The 16,611-nt window shown below is 36.9% G+C and overlaps 1 protein-coding gene across 1 annotated transcript; it reads right to left on the bottom strand.

The window, feature by feature from the left end:
- Positions 1-529: 529 nt before the first annotated feature.
- On the bottom strand, positions 530-15,837 carry LOC113452163 (vomeronasal type-2 receptor 26-like). The gene is made up of 6 exons (XM_087923120.1): positions 15,809-15,837; positions 13,543-13,835; positions 8,511-8,773; positions 1,988-2,200; positions 1,578-1,704; positions 530-1,215 (listed from the first exon to the last, which is right to left on the bottom strand). The coding sequence occupies exons 1-6, from the start codon at positions 15,835-15,837 to the stop codon at positions 530-532; spliced, it is 1,611 nt and encodes a 536-aa protein (XP_087779246.1).
- Positions 15,838-16,611: the final 774 nt, after the last annotated feature.

The raw sequence follows: 16,611 nt of genomic DNA, 5'->3' as shown, positions 1-16,611 counted from the left end.
CCTTATACCACATTTATGGGACACTTACATATGGATAATCTCAATTCTTTAGGAATTGTTTTGTAAAACTCTTATATGGCTGTATTTCAGCTCCCCTTTTATTTCTACATGATTTGACCAGATGGATAGTCCAGTTTATCCACATCTTGCAGTTATGCTGGATAAGGATGGAAGGCAATATCTACCAATAGACCTCCAAAGTCTGCCTTTGATTATTAGCTGTCTCAGCTCATATATGCGGGACAGCTTGAAACAATTTTTATGCTTGGTCTGCTGGAATGTGTTGAGAGTGGAAATTTTTCTAACTCACATTATACATTTCTTCTGGTCGTAAGATGCTCCTTTGTATTCAAGTCTGGCCTCAGAATGATAATGTAGCACTTGGGGATGAATACACAGATCAGCAGACCAGCACTGGAGGCCAGGATGGAGAAAACCTGCACAGCCACCATGCATTTTCCCTTGGTGCTCAGGTAAGTGGGCAGGAAGGAGATCCACACATTACAGAAGACCAGCATGCTGAAGGTGATCAGCTTGGCTTCATTGAAGGCTCCAGGGAGATTCCTGGCCAGAAAGCCACTGTGAAGCAGATGGCAGCCAGAAAACTCATGTAGCTGAGGGTGATGTAGAACATGAAAACAGAACCTTCATTGCATTGCAGGATGATCTCTCCAGGCTGGGAATGGAAGTCTGAGTCACAGAATGGGGGAGAAATTCCCAACCAGATGGAGCAGATCATAATTTGGACACTAGAACAAGAAAGGATGATGCAGTTGGCCAAACCCTTCCCCAACCATCTCTTCACTCGGTTTCCTGGTTTTGTGGCCAGGAAGGCCAGCACCACAGTGATGGTTTTGGCCAAGAGAGAAGAAACAGCAACCGAGAAGTTGATGCTGAAAACTGTTTGTCGGAGAAGGCAAGTAGCTTTCCTTGGTTGGCCAATGAAGAGAAAAGGAGACAAGAAGCAAAGCAGGAGGGAGACCAGGAGGATGTAAGAGAGGTCTTGGTTGTTGGCTTTCACAATTGGAGTTTCTAGATGTTTCATGAATATGATTAAAACAATGCCTGTGGCTAAGAAGAAGAATAGGGCAAAGGAGACCAGAATGATTCCCAGAAGTTCTTCATAGGAAAGGAAGGATATAATTTTGGGGATACAATAAATTCTGTCATGATTTGGATATTTTTCATCTGGACACTTGGTGCATTTTTCTGTATCTGAGTAAAACAAAAAAGCAACATTTTAAAAAAAATTATGTACTCTTCAAGAAATACCTTCTTGGGACAAAATTTGTTACCCGCAGTATTTTCCAAGAAGCATTTCTTAAAATCTCTTCAGAAAGAAGAGATAGTCAGCCTATTGCCCCCAACAATCTGGGTTCTCATTTTACCAACCTTGGAAGGATGGAAATCAGGGTCAACCCTGAACTGGAGAGATCAAACTGCCAAACTGCTTGCAAAACAAAAACAAAACAAAAACCCAATTAAGCTTCAATCAGCCTTTTAACTTGTATTTGTATGACAGTGTTTCAGATGAATTCACTTCCACAAGTCCTATCCTTTTCCTTGGTGTCCCTCACCTTCATGAATGGAGATGGTCCCCTCAGGACAAGGAATGCAGTCGTAGCAGCAAGCGGGCTCTCCTTCTCGCTTCCGCTTGACAAATCCAGGATGACAACTTTCCACACATTGCGATTGAGGCAGAGACTAAGTAGAAAAACAAGGAACGCAAAAGAAAATATATTGTGACGAAGCATGCATGAAAATGGATGTAGATATTAATATTAGCCAAATAGTTCCTTGGCTTCTCTTAGTGAAATATGTAGTGACTCATTCCAAATCATTCCAAACAGATTTAGGAGAGATAAATACTGACAGATAGTTCATTTATTCACTCCCACACTCTCATAGAAGTGATAGAAAAAAATTGAATGCCACCACTGGTCATAATCTTTAGAAAAAAAAGAAGACACAAGAACATTTGACCTACCTTGTTGACCATATTTATCCATGAAAGAGCAATTTCATTAATAATAACTCTCTGTCGTTCTATACTCCCCAGTTTCCTTTTGATCAAATCCCCATCAGGTGAAATCACCATGAATTCGATGTCCATATCTGCAGCTATTTCTCCATTATGGTCCATGTAAAGATACCAGTGGGAAAGATTGTAGAACTCATTCTTCTCCAGAAAGAGATGGAACTAGAATGGAAACATCCAGGAATTGTAAAAGCAGAAACCTTGGTTTATTCTCCCACCTGGTATTTTCACATATTCCTTTTTTCTTCTAAAGTTCTTTTTTAATGTGCCAATATGCTTAATTAGGACCATAGGTGTTACCACTAAGTTCATAAGTAAATGAGAAAAGTTCAGCAAAGTTTGTCAATTGTATATTAAAAAAATTGTATTGAGAAAATGTAATAGGCACATTTGATCAATTTATAGGAAGCATTCTATAGCAGATATCAAATAAATTGAACAACAGCAAAAAGTTCATAAACTCCTTGAAAACAGCAGATTGATTACCAGAAAGCATGCATTTTTCCAAAATGAAAGTTCCCAAGCTAACCTGCTCCCAAGTAGACAAGACAAGAAATATGCAGGGGTGGGTTTTATAAAAACAAAGAAATATGCAGGGGTGGGATTCTACAGGTTCGCATCTATTCGCTAGAACTGGTTGTTAACATTCTAAGCAGCTCAGAGAAGCAGTTGTTAGAAGAAATTACTCGCCTAATCCTGTAGTGAAAGCAGGAAGGAAACATTCTGGTGTTGCTTACAGAAACTGCCTCTCTGTTAACCCTTTTTACATTCTTGGCAGGACTAGACTTCCTATCTCTGGAACTTCTCTGGAGTTTTTTCCCCCTCCTTTGCTGGTAGTTTGCTTGTGTGGAGTGACCATTCAAAGTTACAATGGAACTGAAAAAAGTGACCTATAACCATTTTTTACACTTATAACTATTGCAACATCCCCACAGTCATGAGAGGCCAGGTGAGAAGATGAATGCCTTGATGTGAGTGAGTGATTAAGACTTGTTAAGAGTTGTTAACCTAATCTTATGTAGCTTTTTCTCTGGTAATATTACACTAATAACTAGAGCATACAAAACATTTGCTAGACCAATACTCGAATACAGCTCATCAGTCTGTAACCCACATTACATAACTGATATTAACACAATTGAGAAAGTCCAGAAATATTTCACAAGAAGAGTTCTCCATCCTTCTACTCATTGCAGAATACCTTATGCCACCAGACTTGAAATTCTAGACCTAGAAAACCTAGAACTACACCGACTTCAGTTCAATCTAAGTATAGTATATAAATCACACATTGCAATGTCCTATCCTAGCTGAATACTTCAGCTTCAACCATAACAACACAAGAGCAAACAATAGATACAAACTCAAGGTTAATCACACCAGACTTGATTGCAGGAAATACGACTTCAGCAACAGAGTGGTCAATGTCTGGAATACTCTACCTGACTCTGTGGTTTCTTCCCCAAACCCCAAAAACTTTAACCTTAGACTTTCTACTATTGACCTCACACCTTTCCTACGATGTCTGTAGGGAGGATGCATAAGCGCATCAATGTGCCTACCATCCCTATCCTATTGTTTCTTTTATATACTTTTTATTTTTCTTATATGTATCCATGTATTCATAACTATGTTTTTACTTATACCTATTATCTTGTAAGCAATTGACAAACCAAATAAATAAATAAATAAAAATGTTGAACACACCCAGACAGTCACATTACCACCAACCCACGCCCATCAACTAAGCTACGCCCACAGAACGGGTTGTTTAAAAAATTGAATCCCACCCCTGGTAATACAATCACAGAAACTAACTCAACTTTATTGGAGTGCTATTAAGAGAATCTTGTAAGTCTAAAAGTACAAATCTCCCACCAATTCATTTTCCAGCCTGAAAATTTAGGGAGGATCCTTTCTGAGTTTGTTTGCTGGCTCTTATGCTGCTGCAGGATCCCCTACTTTATTTGATCACTTCCTGGGCAGGTTATCTTCTTCCTTATTTCAAAGTTATTCTTGCATATCATTAAAGTTCTTTAATAGCTTATGAGAATGATGATAATATAATTTATTTCAACAAAATTCCATTTACAACAGTTAATTCAGTGACCATTTAAAGTTACGTCACTGAAAAAAATGACTTATAACAAAATTTTCACACTTATGACTATTGCAGCATCTCCTTGTCATGTGACCAAATTTGGATGCACATTATGATGGTTGCAGTGTCCTGGGGTCATGTGATCCCCTTTTGTGATCTTCTGACAAGCAAAGTCAATGGGGAAGCCACTCTCACTTAATAACAACCTTGTTACTAACTTAACAACTGCAGTGATTCACTTAAAAACTCTGGCAAGAGAGGTCATAAAATGGGGCAAAATTCAGGTAACAATGATCTCTATTAGAAAAAAAATGTTTTCAGTTGTGCTTGTAAGTGGAGGACTTACCTGTCCTAGCAAATGATTATGTTAGGTGATTATTAGTAACCAACTTAAGGGATAGCTGGATAGTATGATAATTAACTGGATAAAAACTCAGATAATTTTTAATCTGTTTAATTTTTCTCATAAAAACTATGTAGTTATAGATAACAATTAATCTTTGGTCATCTATTCTTCTATATTGTCATTGACAGTAGAATTGGTAAAATATTATTTTGTCAAAGATTTGTACCAATACTTAGATACTTTTGATCTTTTCTAAAAATGTCAAGTTTCTATCCCACAAAGGTGTTTTCCTGATAGAGGTGCATGAGTAAACTCCGGTAGGAAATGACTTTTAGCAACCAGGACTATAACACTTTTTACCAAAACTTCAATGTTGCACTGAAAAAGAATGACCAAACTTGATAGGGATATTAGTGAAAATGATATCAAAATAATAAGTGATTGCAAGCTAAATGTGTGGAAGCAGTGAGTTGCTCATGGAAAGAAAATAATAGAAATGCATCCATAAGAACTTCAGGATGTGAACATTTAATTTGGGGGGATCCCAACTCAAGTATCAATCCTCCTTTCTTGGAGAAGACATTTCAGAAAACCTGGATCAACTTTAGGGAAGGGTAATGAAGTTAAGAAAGAATTCAAAGGAGCTGGTTTTAGCCTTCAGGAAAGACCAGAAGAAGAGGCATGTGGATCTTCAGGAGCTGAAAATCAGGTCCCTGGAAGCACCTTTTCTAATAATGTTGTATCTGGAGAGAAGGATAGAGCAAGTTTTCAAAAACTGAAAGATGTTATACAGAAGCTTATGATCTGTTCACAATTATGCCAGAGTCTGGAACATGATAAAATGAACTCAGTAATGATATTCTGGCTGAATTAAAAGAAAAATTTCTTAAGATGAGGAGCAATTTCACAGCTTCACAAGTGAACCAGAGAAGTTCAGTCTCCCCTTCACTGTTTGGCCTAATGCAGAGACTGAGCAACTACCAGCAGATAATATTTAACTGGGATTTCTGTAGAGAAGAGGGTTTGGCTATGATAGCTTGGTGGCAGTTTAGGAATATAAAATGATGAAGAGCATGAAATAAAGGAATCCTTCAAATCGGGAAAGTCCCCTTTAAATCCTAGAGGAGGAGGAGGAGGAAAAGCAATTAACTTGTAGGAGAAGAATACTATTCATAAGAAAAGGTTTCAAATAATGTTTCAACCAGGGGTGGGATTCTACCGGTTTACACCTATTCTCTAGAACAGGTTGTTAACTTTCTAAGCAGTTTGGAGAATTGGTTGTTAGAAGAATTCTCCTTTTGTTTTTCTCCACTTTACAGGCCCAATCCTGTAAGGAAGGTATTCCTTACATTCTGAAGTTGTTGCTTACAAAAACTGCCTCTCCATTAACCCTTATTACATTCTTGGCAGGACTAGACTTCCTGTCTCCGGAGCTTCTCTGGATTTTTTTTTTTCCTCCTTTGCTGGTACTCTGCATGTTGCAGCCCAGAATTGACATATGTGTAGCCATTTTAGTTGAAAACCTGATAGCTTGACTTTCTTAAAGGGGAAGGATTGTTTTAAGCTTTCTACACTGCTGTTGAGAGGAAATACTCCCCTGTTGGAGTTAGCATTTTGAAGAAATAATTGAATAATGAAGCAGAGTTGCCAGAAAGAAACTTTTAATGACAAGGAACCAAGACAAGTGACATTCAGCAAGGCTTCTAGGCTAGTTAGAAAGATTGACATTCAAACGTGAGTTTACATACCCTTTCTGAGTTTTGATGTAAAACTGGTTTTTGGTGAAGTTTATCTCTGTCCTTGGTGATGTTTAATTCTGTGTTTATTGATGGAAAAAAATTCCCTGTTCAGCTTTGTTTGGAAAGAAAAAGGTTAATCTCTGTTCCTGAAAAGAAACTGGTTTGAGAAATCTGGCTAGTTCCTGTGTCTATTTGTTCTGATAATTAGTTTAACAAGTAACAGCTATTGTTGTTATTTAATTATTTCTATTGTGTTTGGGTTTTTTTTTTCCTGCCTTGTGATTTTTTTAATCTGAGGAGGGCTTTTTCCCCCTTCACTGCTTTAGTGGTATCTGGCAATGTCCTTTTGGGGTGTACTTCCAAGAGGCAGGATGCAAGCTTGGCACTGACTTTTTTACTGCCTTTCTGGGGGACATGTGATCTTTCCTCAAATCTGGATGATTTCCTTAGGATATCTTGTGAGATGAGTGAGACCAGCTGGCATCTTTAAATGGTGCAAATGGATCTAAGGATTGCTTCTCCTGGGTGTGCTCTTTCTGGAGAGCTTGTGACCTCACTTTATGAGCAAGAGTTGGCTGCTGATATTTATCATTGCATTTTAACTATTTTAATTCCTCAAGGTAACTCCAGCTTGCAGGTATTTTTAATCTAATGATTGGTATTTAGGACAGCTTTTTGCAAGCAAATAAGCTTTTTGTATTTTTGTACAGGTAATCCTTGACTTACAACAGTTCATTTAGTGACCATTCAAAGTTACAATGGCACCGAATAAAGTGACTTATGACTCTTTTTCACACTTACAACCATTGCAGCATCCCCACAGTCACGAGAGGCCAGGTGAGGAGAAGCGCCCCTCGATATGAGTGATGTCAAATTGGCCACACCCACCCAGTCACATGTCCACCAAGTCATGCCTACCAACGAAGCCATGGGCACAGAAATGCTGTTAAAAAATGTGAATCCCACCCCTGGTTTCAACACTTTGTCAGCCAGGAGGTGATCAGAATAGAATTCTTTATTCTTTATTGGCCAGCTGTAATTGGACACACTAGGAATTTGTCTTTGATGCATAAGCTCTCAATGTACATAAAAGCTATAAGTAATAAATCATGATCATAGTTATCATAAAATATATTCATCATAAATCATAAGATACAACACTTAGAGAAAGTCAGAGGATACTAAATAAGCAATCTGTCATGGTTCCAATCAATGCTCTAATTAAATCATGAGCCTCAGGCCAAGCTTCAAAGGAAATCCAGTTATTTATTAGGAGCTTCATGTCAGCACAGATCAAATGATACCAACTCTGACCTCACTTAATTTGTGCCTTGGCCCTAACTCTGCTTCACCCCCCAAGGTGTGTCATCAGTCACATTCCCCAATGAAGCAATTTCGTAGGTTGTAGAAGTCACTCCCTCCAGCCACTGTGGATCTCTGTGGAGATGACTTTGATGTTGATGGCTAGAATGGGCTTTGTTTTGACTGAAATGCAAGTTCCTCCACACAGCTGCGAGACTCGATTCCTCATCCCCTTGCCTATAGCAATTCAAGAACAGGTCAGGAATGCTTCACGGGTTGACACAATCAACATAAATCATACTAGGAAACCAAATAAAACAATACAAATCATAAAGATACAGGCAACAAAGTTATAGTCATAAGTCCACGATTTGAGGGATCTGTAGATATTTTCACTTACCTTTTTAAACAATTTTGTATTAAATACAACAAAGGCAATCCTGTACCAAAAAGGACAAATGTAATCACCCAAGTATGAACTCTCATCTTGTGAAAGAAGTCACATAGGTTGACATGTTGTAAACAACAAAGGAACATTTTGCATTAAATTCTGAGCTAACTTTTATTCATAGAAGTTGAAATGGACCTCTCTTCCAGTGTGAAGCTCTCTTTCTACTGGAGTAAACAGCTGAAAGTTGCCTTCCTCATTCCAGCATGATTCATGAGCCACTCACATTGGAAAATAGAACTCATCTAAGGCTTATGCCATCCGTTGTTCTCAGGGTCTCCTTCAAATTTATAACAGTAAAACTCTACAGTGCTAACCACAAACCCTACATACAGGAATATCGTTAAAAGTGCAATCACCCTTTTAAAATTAGAAGTGTTTACCAATTTGGTAAATTAACCCCCAGGTAACTATAATGGCCAAAAAACCAGTGGCCTTTTGTAGTACAAGGAAGTTGGTATGATTCCCCTCTTTCTCAAATGGATTCTTTTCTCCAAAGGAATTTAGTTTGTTGGATCCTTGTGGGGACCCCATACCTGCCATGGCTGCAGCCTTGGAGCCTCCAGTGTCTCTTTAGCCTCTTTCCTTCTCCTCCAGGATCTGGATGAATATGCAGCCTTCAAGATGTGGGCCAGAGTCATAAAGACCATGTAAACAGAGTCACTGTTTTCAACCAATATCCCATTAAAATCATCTTCTGTCTCCACTGGAGTTTTTTGGATGCATCTTTTCCGTCCTTTGACAGAAAAAACATGCTTTGGAAAAGAGCACTGAAAATTCTTGTCTTCATATTGGGGGTCTAGAAAGGAAAAGGATTCAAAAGCATCATATTTAGGGCTTACTTTTTGCAGAAATTCAAAGCTCCAAATACTATGGATGTATTTGTGATATCCAAGATGAGTCATTATATAGTATCCCAAAGTTGTGGTGATCCAGATTTTCTCTCTCATGGGTCCTGACAAAATGTCAAGTGTTAGATGAAAAATATGAAATGTGCTTGAAACGATAATGTGTTCTGTAAAGTGAACAAAGACATTGACTTGTTTCCACTGAGAAAAGCTGGAATCCGTGAAGGGTACTAGATTTCCAGTCATTGAGAATTGTTGTGATATAACAACACAAATTCCATTCCTGATAAGCAAAGGAGGAAAAGTCCTCAGGAAATTCTCTCCTTCCTCAGTTGTCTGGAGCAAGCAGACCAATCAAGGTCCACCTGAAATGCAGGAGCACTTGGACAATTGCTGAATACTGAAACCCTTCTTTGAGGAGCATCCGGTGGAAAAATGGGAATTTACTTTTATCACTCAGAGTCTTTGAAACAACTCTATGACTGATCTGGAAAAGCAGTGAAGAAGACAACTTCAAAATATGAGTTTTTAATAAATCCAACTTTTTGTTTTGATATCTTAGAATAATTTGTTGATTGGCCATTGTTTACAATATTAAATACAGAATATTAAGGAGACTTTATATAAAAATGGAAAATGAGAAACAAATTAACTAAAAGAAATAAAAATGTAAGGTCTTGCCTGTCCAATGTTCCCAAGAATGCAGGACTCTAGAAACTGCAGTTGTTCCAAAAGAAGCTTTTTTTGAAAAGCATGTGATAAGAAGAGATCTAGGCAAGAACTGAATCTTCTCACTTAAAACCAGTTATTGAAAGCAATGCTAACCAAACCCCTCCCATATTACATCATTGCAGGAAAACAGAAATATCATATACAGATTAGCACAATAATGCAGGAAACAGAAACAGAACCTTCATATACTGATCACTCCATTCCGCCCCCCTTCCTCCCACCAATATGCCAGCATTCCTGTAGAAATATCTAGGACCTGACAAAAAATAAAAATGCAAATCATATTTCTCAATCACCCTTACAATTTAATGCACACTCACATGTGCATGATGTTAACTGAAGTATATTCCAATAAAGGGCCATATTATATTTAATTTTGGAAGATTTCTACATTGTTCTCTGCTTCAATATTTCAAATTCTTTGTGCAGCCATTGTATTACTTTCTTCTTCAGTTGTACAAGAGACAGAGAACTAGTTCCTCATATAATTTGTCAGTTATATAAGCTAAGAGGTCTGAAGAGGTCTAAGAGTTGAAATTTTGTCTGTTCTAACAATCACAATTTTGGGAGTCTGTAGTTTCCATAGCTTTCATTTCATGCACCAATAATTAATGATGTTAATTGATATTGATTAACATGGTGTTGATTAATTGATGTTGATTAACATCAGACCAGTAATCAAGAAGTAAACAATACCCTAATCAAGGAACTGCCAAACAAACTAACAGCCCAACAAAAAACTCTCCAACACCATTCACACCAGTGCTTATAGAGCAAATCATTAGAAGATAAACTTGAGAGCATACCTCACATTCCTTACTAGCACTCATGATCTTGCCTAGTTTGGGTAATGAAATGTCTGCAAGAAAATAACTGTCTCAAAAGCTACAAGAAACTGTCACTTCAACACCGAGCTACAAATATTCTCCTTCATCAATTTGATCCCATCCATCTATTAATGCAGCCTAGATCTGCATTGGCTTTTTTGACAGCTGCAACATACTGATGCCTCATATTTAAGTCAGATAACATTAAAAGATAATCAGAGTTGGAAGGCACCTTGTAGGTCATCTAGTCCAACCCCCTGTCCAAGCAGGAGATCCTACACCATTTTGGACAGATGGGAGTCCAATCTCTTCTTGAAAGTCTCAAGAGATGTTGCTCCCACAACTTCCAAGGGCAACTTCTGTTCCATTGGTTGATTGTTCTCACTGTCAGAAAGTTTCCCCTTATTTCCATTGTGAACTACATGCTGAGTGTAGTTTTATCAAAGTGCAGAGGCACTTTGCAGTGAGACAGGTGGCAAACAACTTTAATAAATCCATGAATAAATAAAGCCTTCAGCAAGCAATTATTTGTTATTTGTTGACTGAGCAACTATCAACTCTCCTCAATAGGAACTTAGCATTTATTTTAGACACAATATCTATTTGAGCAATGGGTCAATAATTGATTGGGTATTTTATACAGTTTTTTATATTTAGAAAATATTATTGCCATCTTCCACCCAACTGGATATAAAAGGTATTATTTATACATATGGGTAAATCAACCTGCCAATAGTGGGACTCACAACATGGGTGGGTTTTTTTTGAAAAATTCATTTTGTAGAAAATCATCTCTGTGGGCTTTGTTGCTCTTCAAGCTTTTATGATGAATTTGATTCTAAATACAAAAGGATAAAAATAGTTGACATTTTGGATGATATGCTTGTAATATTTTTAAATAAAGTGATTAATTAATGATAGTAATCACTATGAGGCTGTAAAACAGATATGTTTTATCAACAGTAGATAAGATTGGAATAAACAGAATAACAGTGTTGGAAGTGACCTTCGAGGTCTTCTAGTCTGACTCCCAGCTCAGGCAGGAAACCCTAGACGATTTCAGACAAATGGTTGTCCTATCTCTTCTTAAGAACGTCCACTATTGGAGTATTAACTTCTGGAGCGAAGTTGTTCCACTGATTAATTGTTCTAACTGTCAGTAAATTTCTCCTTAATTCTAGGTTGCTTTTCTCTTTGATTAGTTTCCATCCAGAACTTCAATATCCCTCTCACAGTTATTACTATTGAGTTTTTTCCAGTACTGTTTTTGATAGGTTGATCTGGTTTTTTTCCTTTTGTGCAAAAAATAAGTTAAGCAGTTCTGCTTTCTCCCTGTTGCTTGTCAGCTTCTTACCACTTTCTACTACCAATGGACCAATAATTTCCTTGACTTTTTCTTGTTTTTTACATGTTGAAAAAAGCTTTTGATTATTGTTGTTGTTATTTTTGAGTTTTGCCTTACTTCATTTGAGCCTTCGCTTTTCTCACTTCATCTTTGAAAGCTTGGGTTATTTGCTGATATTCTGCCTTAGATATGAACTCTTTCCCCTTTTTATACTTTTTATACTTGCCCTTTTTGCCTTTTAATTCATCAGAGTTTTTTATGCAGCCATGCTGATTTCTTTTGAGAGCTGTTATTTTTCTTCTTCATTGCTATTGGGCTAGACTGGGCTTTTATAATCTCACTTTTCAAAACTTCCCAAGCTGCTTTGGTTGTTTACCCCTTAAGGGTTCTCATTGATGGAATCCTACCCCAAATCTCTCTAAGTTTATTGAAATTAGCTCTGAAATTAGCTCTAATTTGACTTTGTTCTATTGCTTATATGCTTGCATAATGTTGAATTCCAATATTGCATCTTCATTCCCCCCAAGGTTCCTGTTGCTTGATCACCTTTCTATCATTTCATCTCTGTTAGAGAGAATTAAGTACAGTATGACTGATCCCTTAATTCTCCTTTCTACTTTTTGAGAGTCAAAGTGGTCAGTTTGGTTTATCAGGAACCTGTTGGATCTTCCACAGTTTGTCTCCTGATTGATGTCAGGATAGTTAAAGTTTCACTTTACTTTTTTGAAGGGCTTAGTTAACCGACTAGCAAAAAAATTCAACTATTTTCTCTTTTTGATGGTACGGCTTATAGTGTGCCATTGTCACAGTGCCACTGTGCCAGTCCCCATCCCCCTTTTATATGCATCTAAGTGCATTCAAGAAGTTTTTATAATTGTTGTGCTCTATTTCTGTAAAGATGTACGTATTTCTCATATATATTACAATTCTGTGTACTCTTTTATGTGGTCTGTTTCTTTTAAACAATTTAAATCCCACTAGCGGTATATTCCATTTGTGGGTTTCATCCCACCAAGTTTCCCTAATGACAACAATATCATATCTGCCCTCATTTGCTTGAATTTCTAATTCATCCTATTCCTCATACTCTGTTTGTTGTGCATAGACATTTAACTCCCCTTTAACTGATCATTTGTTTACTTTCTATATAGCTTGTTTGTGCCTGAGTTCCCCTACTTCCTTGCCACCTGTTTTATTAGTGTACATGATATAGCACACAATATCAAAAGCTTGACTTTCCTTGACAGCAAGGTTGATATTCTTATGCAGACAAACGTCCATATTACAAGTACTGCTTACTCTATTAGTTTTAGATTGCTGGGGAGAAAAGTGTTCTGTATCAATTAACTCTCTGTTCCCATTTTTTAATTTAAATGTTTTGCTAGAGAATAAATGAATTTAATGCCAAGTAATTCAGTCCCTTCCTTGATGGATGCAAAGCATCTCTTTCACAATTATTTCCATGAATATGGCATTTGTTCAGCATTATCATCATTTTTCTAAGATCATGTACAAAATGTCAGCTTTCCACCAGTGCTATACTCTCTTATTTTATTGAAGACCCCTTGATTGGACACATAGCCTCTCCTCACCTTCACAAGTATGCATCAGAAGCCCCCAAAGCAATAGAGATGCTATCAAGAGGGGCTATGACTCTTTTTATACATGCTCCCAACCTAATGTGCATTCCAGTTTCCAGTTCCTACAATGGATATAGTTTAAAGCAGTTCTTGAACTCCAAAGAGAAGATATGGCTGGATCTATCATGCACCCACTATCACCCCACTCACTTTATTATAAGGAGAAACACACATACAAACCTGTGGGACTTTATAGGGGCTTACTAATGTTGACATCTGGAGGGAAATCTCTCTGTCAGCTGCATCAAGAAGAGCCAAAACGTTGTCCTTCTTTCCACAGCTGTAGTTGGGAACATTGGCTTCTCCAGTAGAGAGCATGTCCAGCAAGACTTCTGAAGTGCCAAGGGTGTTCAAATAGTTGTCATGGATGTTGTAGCCAAGTGTGAAATTGCACAGGAGCTGGATATTCTTGTTGATCTCTTGAATGGTGAAAATAAAGCGTTCTATTCCTTTGGAAGCATAACTTTCACTAGTTTAAAAAAAATGCTTTGGTTAATACAAGCAACATCAACAGCAGTAATGCAATACCTTTCCCCAAATTTCATCCTCTTTATCAACATAGGACTGTTGAGTATGAAGCCAATACTGATCAAAAACCAGAGGCAAATGATATTCACCCATCAAATTTAATATTTGTAAATGTTGAGAAAATGGGAAGCAGATAAGAATCACAAATAATCTATTATTTATAGCAGCAGTAATTTTCATCAGCACAGTACCCAGTCTTCAAAATCATTCCTATTTTAAACTACAACCATCATAAAGGAAGAAGATATTTCATAAGTGATCCAGAAAAGCTGTTCTAAAAACAATTCAACCACTATTCCTGTAAAGGATCAGGTACTGAATATCAACAAGTAATTATAAAAATATGGAAATGAGTTAGTCAAGGTTAACTACAACTATAGTATTTTAAACTAAAGTCAGTATTCAGGTCTTGCATTCTAGACTGGATGTGGAGAGGAAAATAATGTGGACTTCTTTCAGGTATTTTTTCTGCTCCATCTTTGTATTTGTGTCTCTTCCACTAAATAAGACAAAAGAGGAAACTCACAGAAATTTGATCGATCAACAAAATCAATCACTTCCTAAAATATAGGAGTAAGCAGGATAAGTAGAAAAGAATGAGAGTGTTAGAACTGCAGAAGGAAAGAATATAATTTCATTGCACTGAATATCTTACAAGCAAGACCGACTATAGGGAAGCAGGTTGAAAAACAACAATTTCTGGTTTAGTGTTACTGCACTGGTGACTACACCGATGAGATGATCTCCTGGCTTGTAGTAGCTCCATGGTCTTTCTCTATCCAGGTGCACCATATTCAGTGGGCACTTCATTCTAAGCCTCCCAGAGACTGTCTGGGACACCAGTAGCATCGAAAGCAGAAATAGGCGGTCCATAATTCATGGAGCTGAATCAATCGCCTTTTTCCAAAGAAGAGTTAGATCATTTCAAAGCACCCTCAGAAAATGGAATATCCAGGAGCTTTCCTTTTTCAAACAGAAACAAATTGAGCTTTATCTGGAAAAGAGGGAAAGGTACATTCACCATCACAGCCCTTGCCTGTGTCCTCAATCTTGTTCAAACCATTCAGCATGAGTAGAGGCTTATATCTTTTTCTGATGCAAGATCCATTCCGTGTTGCTTCAGTCTGATGTTATATCAAAGGCAGTCACTGGAAAAGTAGCAGTAGATGTCTCAAAGTCTGGGATTATGATAATTACTGTGAGTGATAATTTGTCCTCTTCCAGGGCTCCTTGTACTGAGGGGCAGCTGAAGAAAAGGATTTTTGTGAAATGTTGCAAATACACCCCTGGAGACACTCTTCTAAAATGGCTGTTAACCTTCCTATCAGGACATGCCCAGAAAGTGATGCTGGAGGAAGATTCTTCAATATGTAGGGAATTGACTTTTGCTGTCTGCCATTGTGGGATATGGTCTCCAGAGAATGCTAGAGAAGATCATCCAGAGCTATGCAGTTTGGTGGCAGTCTAGGTTCTTGACACTTAACTCTAATTCTCTCTGATACCTTCTACACCCTTGAACCCTGCCTGATGTTAAGAACTTCTTTGTTAATTCCTTTCCTTTCCTTATTAAAGTTTTGTTTGTTTTATTAGTATAATATATAAAAATTCCATTTCAATTGAACAGTGTGCTGTCTGGGTACAATTATTTTTAGGCAATCATAGCCTGAGTGTTCACAATAATATGTATCACAATAATATTAAAACTGTAGTGACAATAATATTTTGTTTGTCCATTTTAACAAATTTCCATTTTAACATATATCCTTTTTATGTCCCTTTCTAACTTTTGTTTTTATTTTCTAGCCCCATCAATAACATGAACCACATATGAAAAAGTAGTTGAGTTTCTTCTTTAACTTTGATCGTAAGTGTTCGCCTATCCATTTCTGCGCATCATAATATTTTCTTAATTACCTTCTCATCACACTGCCATTGTTGAGCATGTACAATTCTAGCTGCAGTTACTACATGTAAAATCAAATATAAAATCTCTTTAACATATTTTTCTGGTAGAATGCCCAATAAAAATATTTCTGGTTTCATATCTAAATGCTGTTTTATCATTTTTTCCAACCAGGTATGTATTTTTGTCCAATAGTTTTTAATTTGTGATCATGTCCACCACATATAGTAATATGAACCAGGTGTTTGATTACATTTCCAACATTTAGCAGATCTATCCTTATATATTTTTGCCAGTTTTGTTGCAAAATGCCATCTATAAACATTTTATACCAATTTTCTTTGTATGCAGTTGACATAGTCAGTTTAACATTTCTATCCCAGTTTCTGCCATTTATCTAGTTCTATTGCACATCCAAAATTTTTAGCTCAAATAATCGTTGTCCCCTTTACCTTTTCACTTTCAAGTTTAATGCCTAATAAGGAACAATATATTTTTGTTGTCATTTTTCATTCGTTCCAGTTAATATCTGGTCCAATTCAGTTAGTTCTTTATTAAAACCACATATTTTAGCATCTTTCTCATACTGAGATTGTATCTGCATTTGTAGAAACCATGCAATGTTCATCGCTTGACTACTAGTTCCTATTGGTTTTTAGTTCTTCTTTTTCATTCAGAATATCTTTATATCTTACAATTTTTCCATATTAATAACATTAGAATGTATCAATGCTTCCATTGTGGAAAGCCAGGCTGGTATTTTCAGGTAGTGTTGTTCTTTAATTTTAAGCCATATTGTTAACAATATATTTCT

The sequence above is a fragment of the Pseudonaja textilis genome, chromosome 2 (assembly GCF_049901715.1).
Source record: "Pseudonaja textilis isolate UNSWEBS1 chromosome 2, rPseTex1.2, whole genome shotgun sequence".
In the NCBI taxonomy this organism is placed as follows: Eukaryota; Metazoa; Chordata; class Lepidosauria; order Squamata; family Elapidae; genus Pseudonaja; species Pseudonaja textilis.
Note: the sequence above shows the minus strand (reverse complement) of the source record. Positions and strands in the feature narration are given on the sequence as shown.

Excerpts from the sequence above, each read along its gene's own strand:
- LOC113452163 (XM_087923120.1), bottom strand. The coding sequence starts at position 15,837 with ATGCTCAACAATGGCAGTGTGATGAGAAG. Across the intron at positions 8,774-13,542 it reads CTATAAAGTCCCACAGGTTT|ACCCCCAATATGAAGACAAG; the intron begins GTATGTGTGTTT and ends TTTCCTTTCTAG. Across the intron at positions 1,705-1,987 it reads GGATAAATATGGTCAACAAG|TCTCTGCCTCAATCGCAATG; the intron begins GTAGGTCAAATG and ends TTTTCTACTTAG.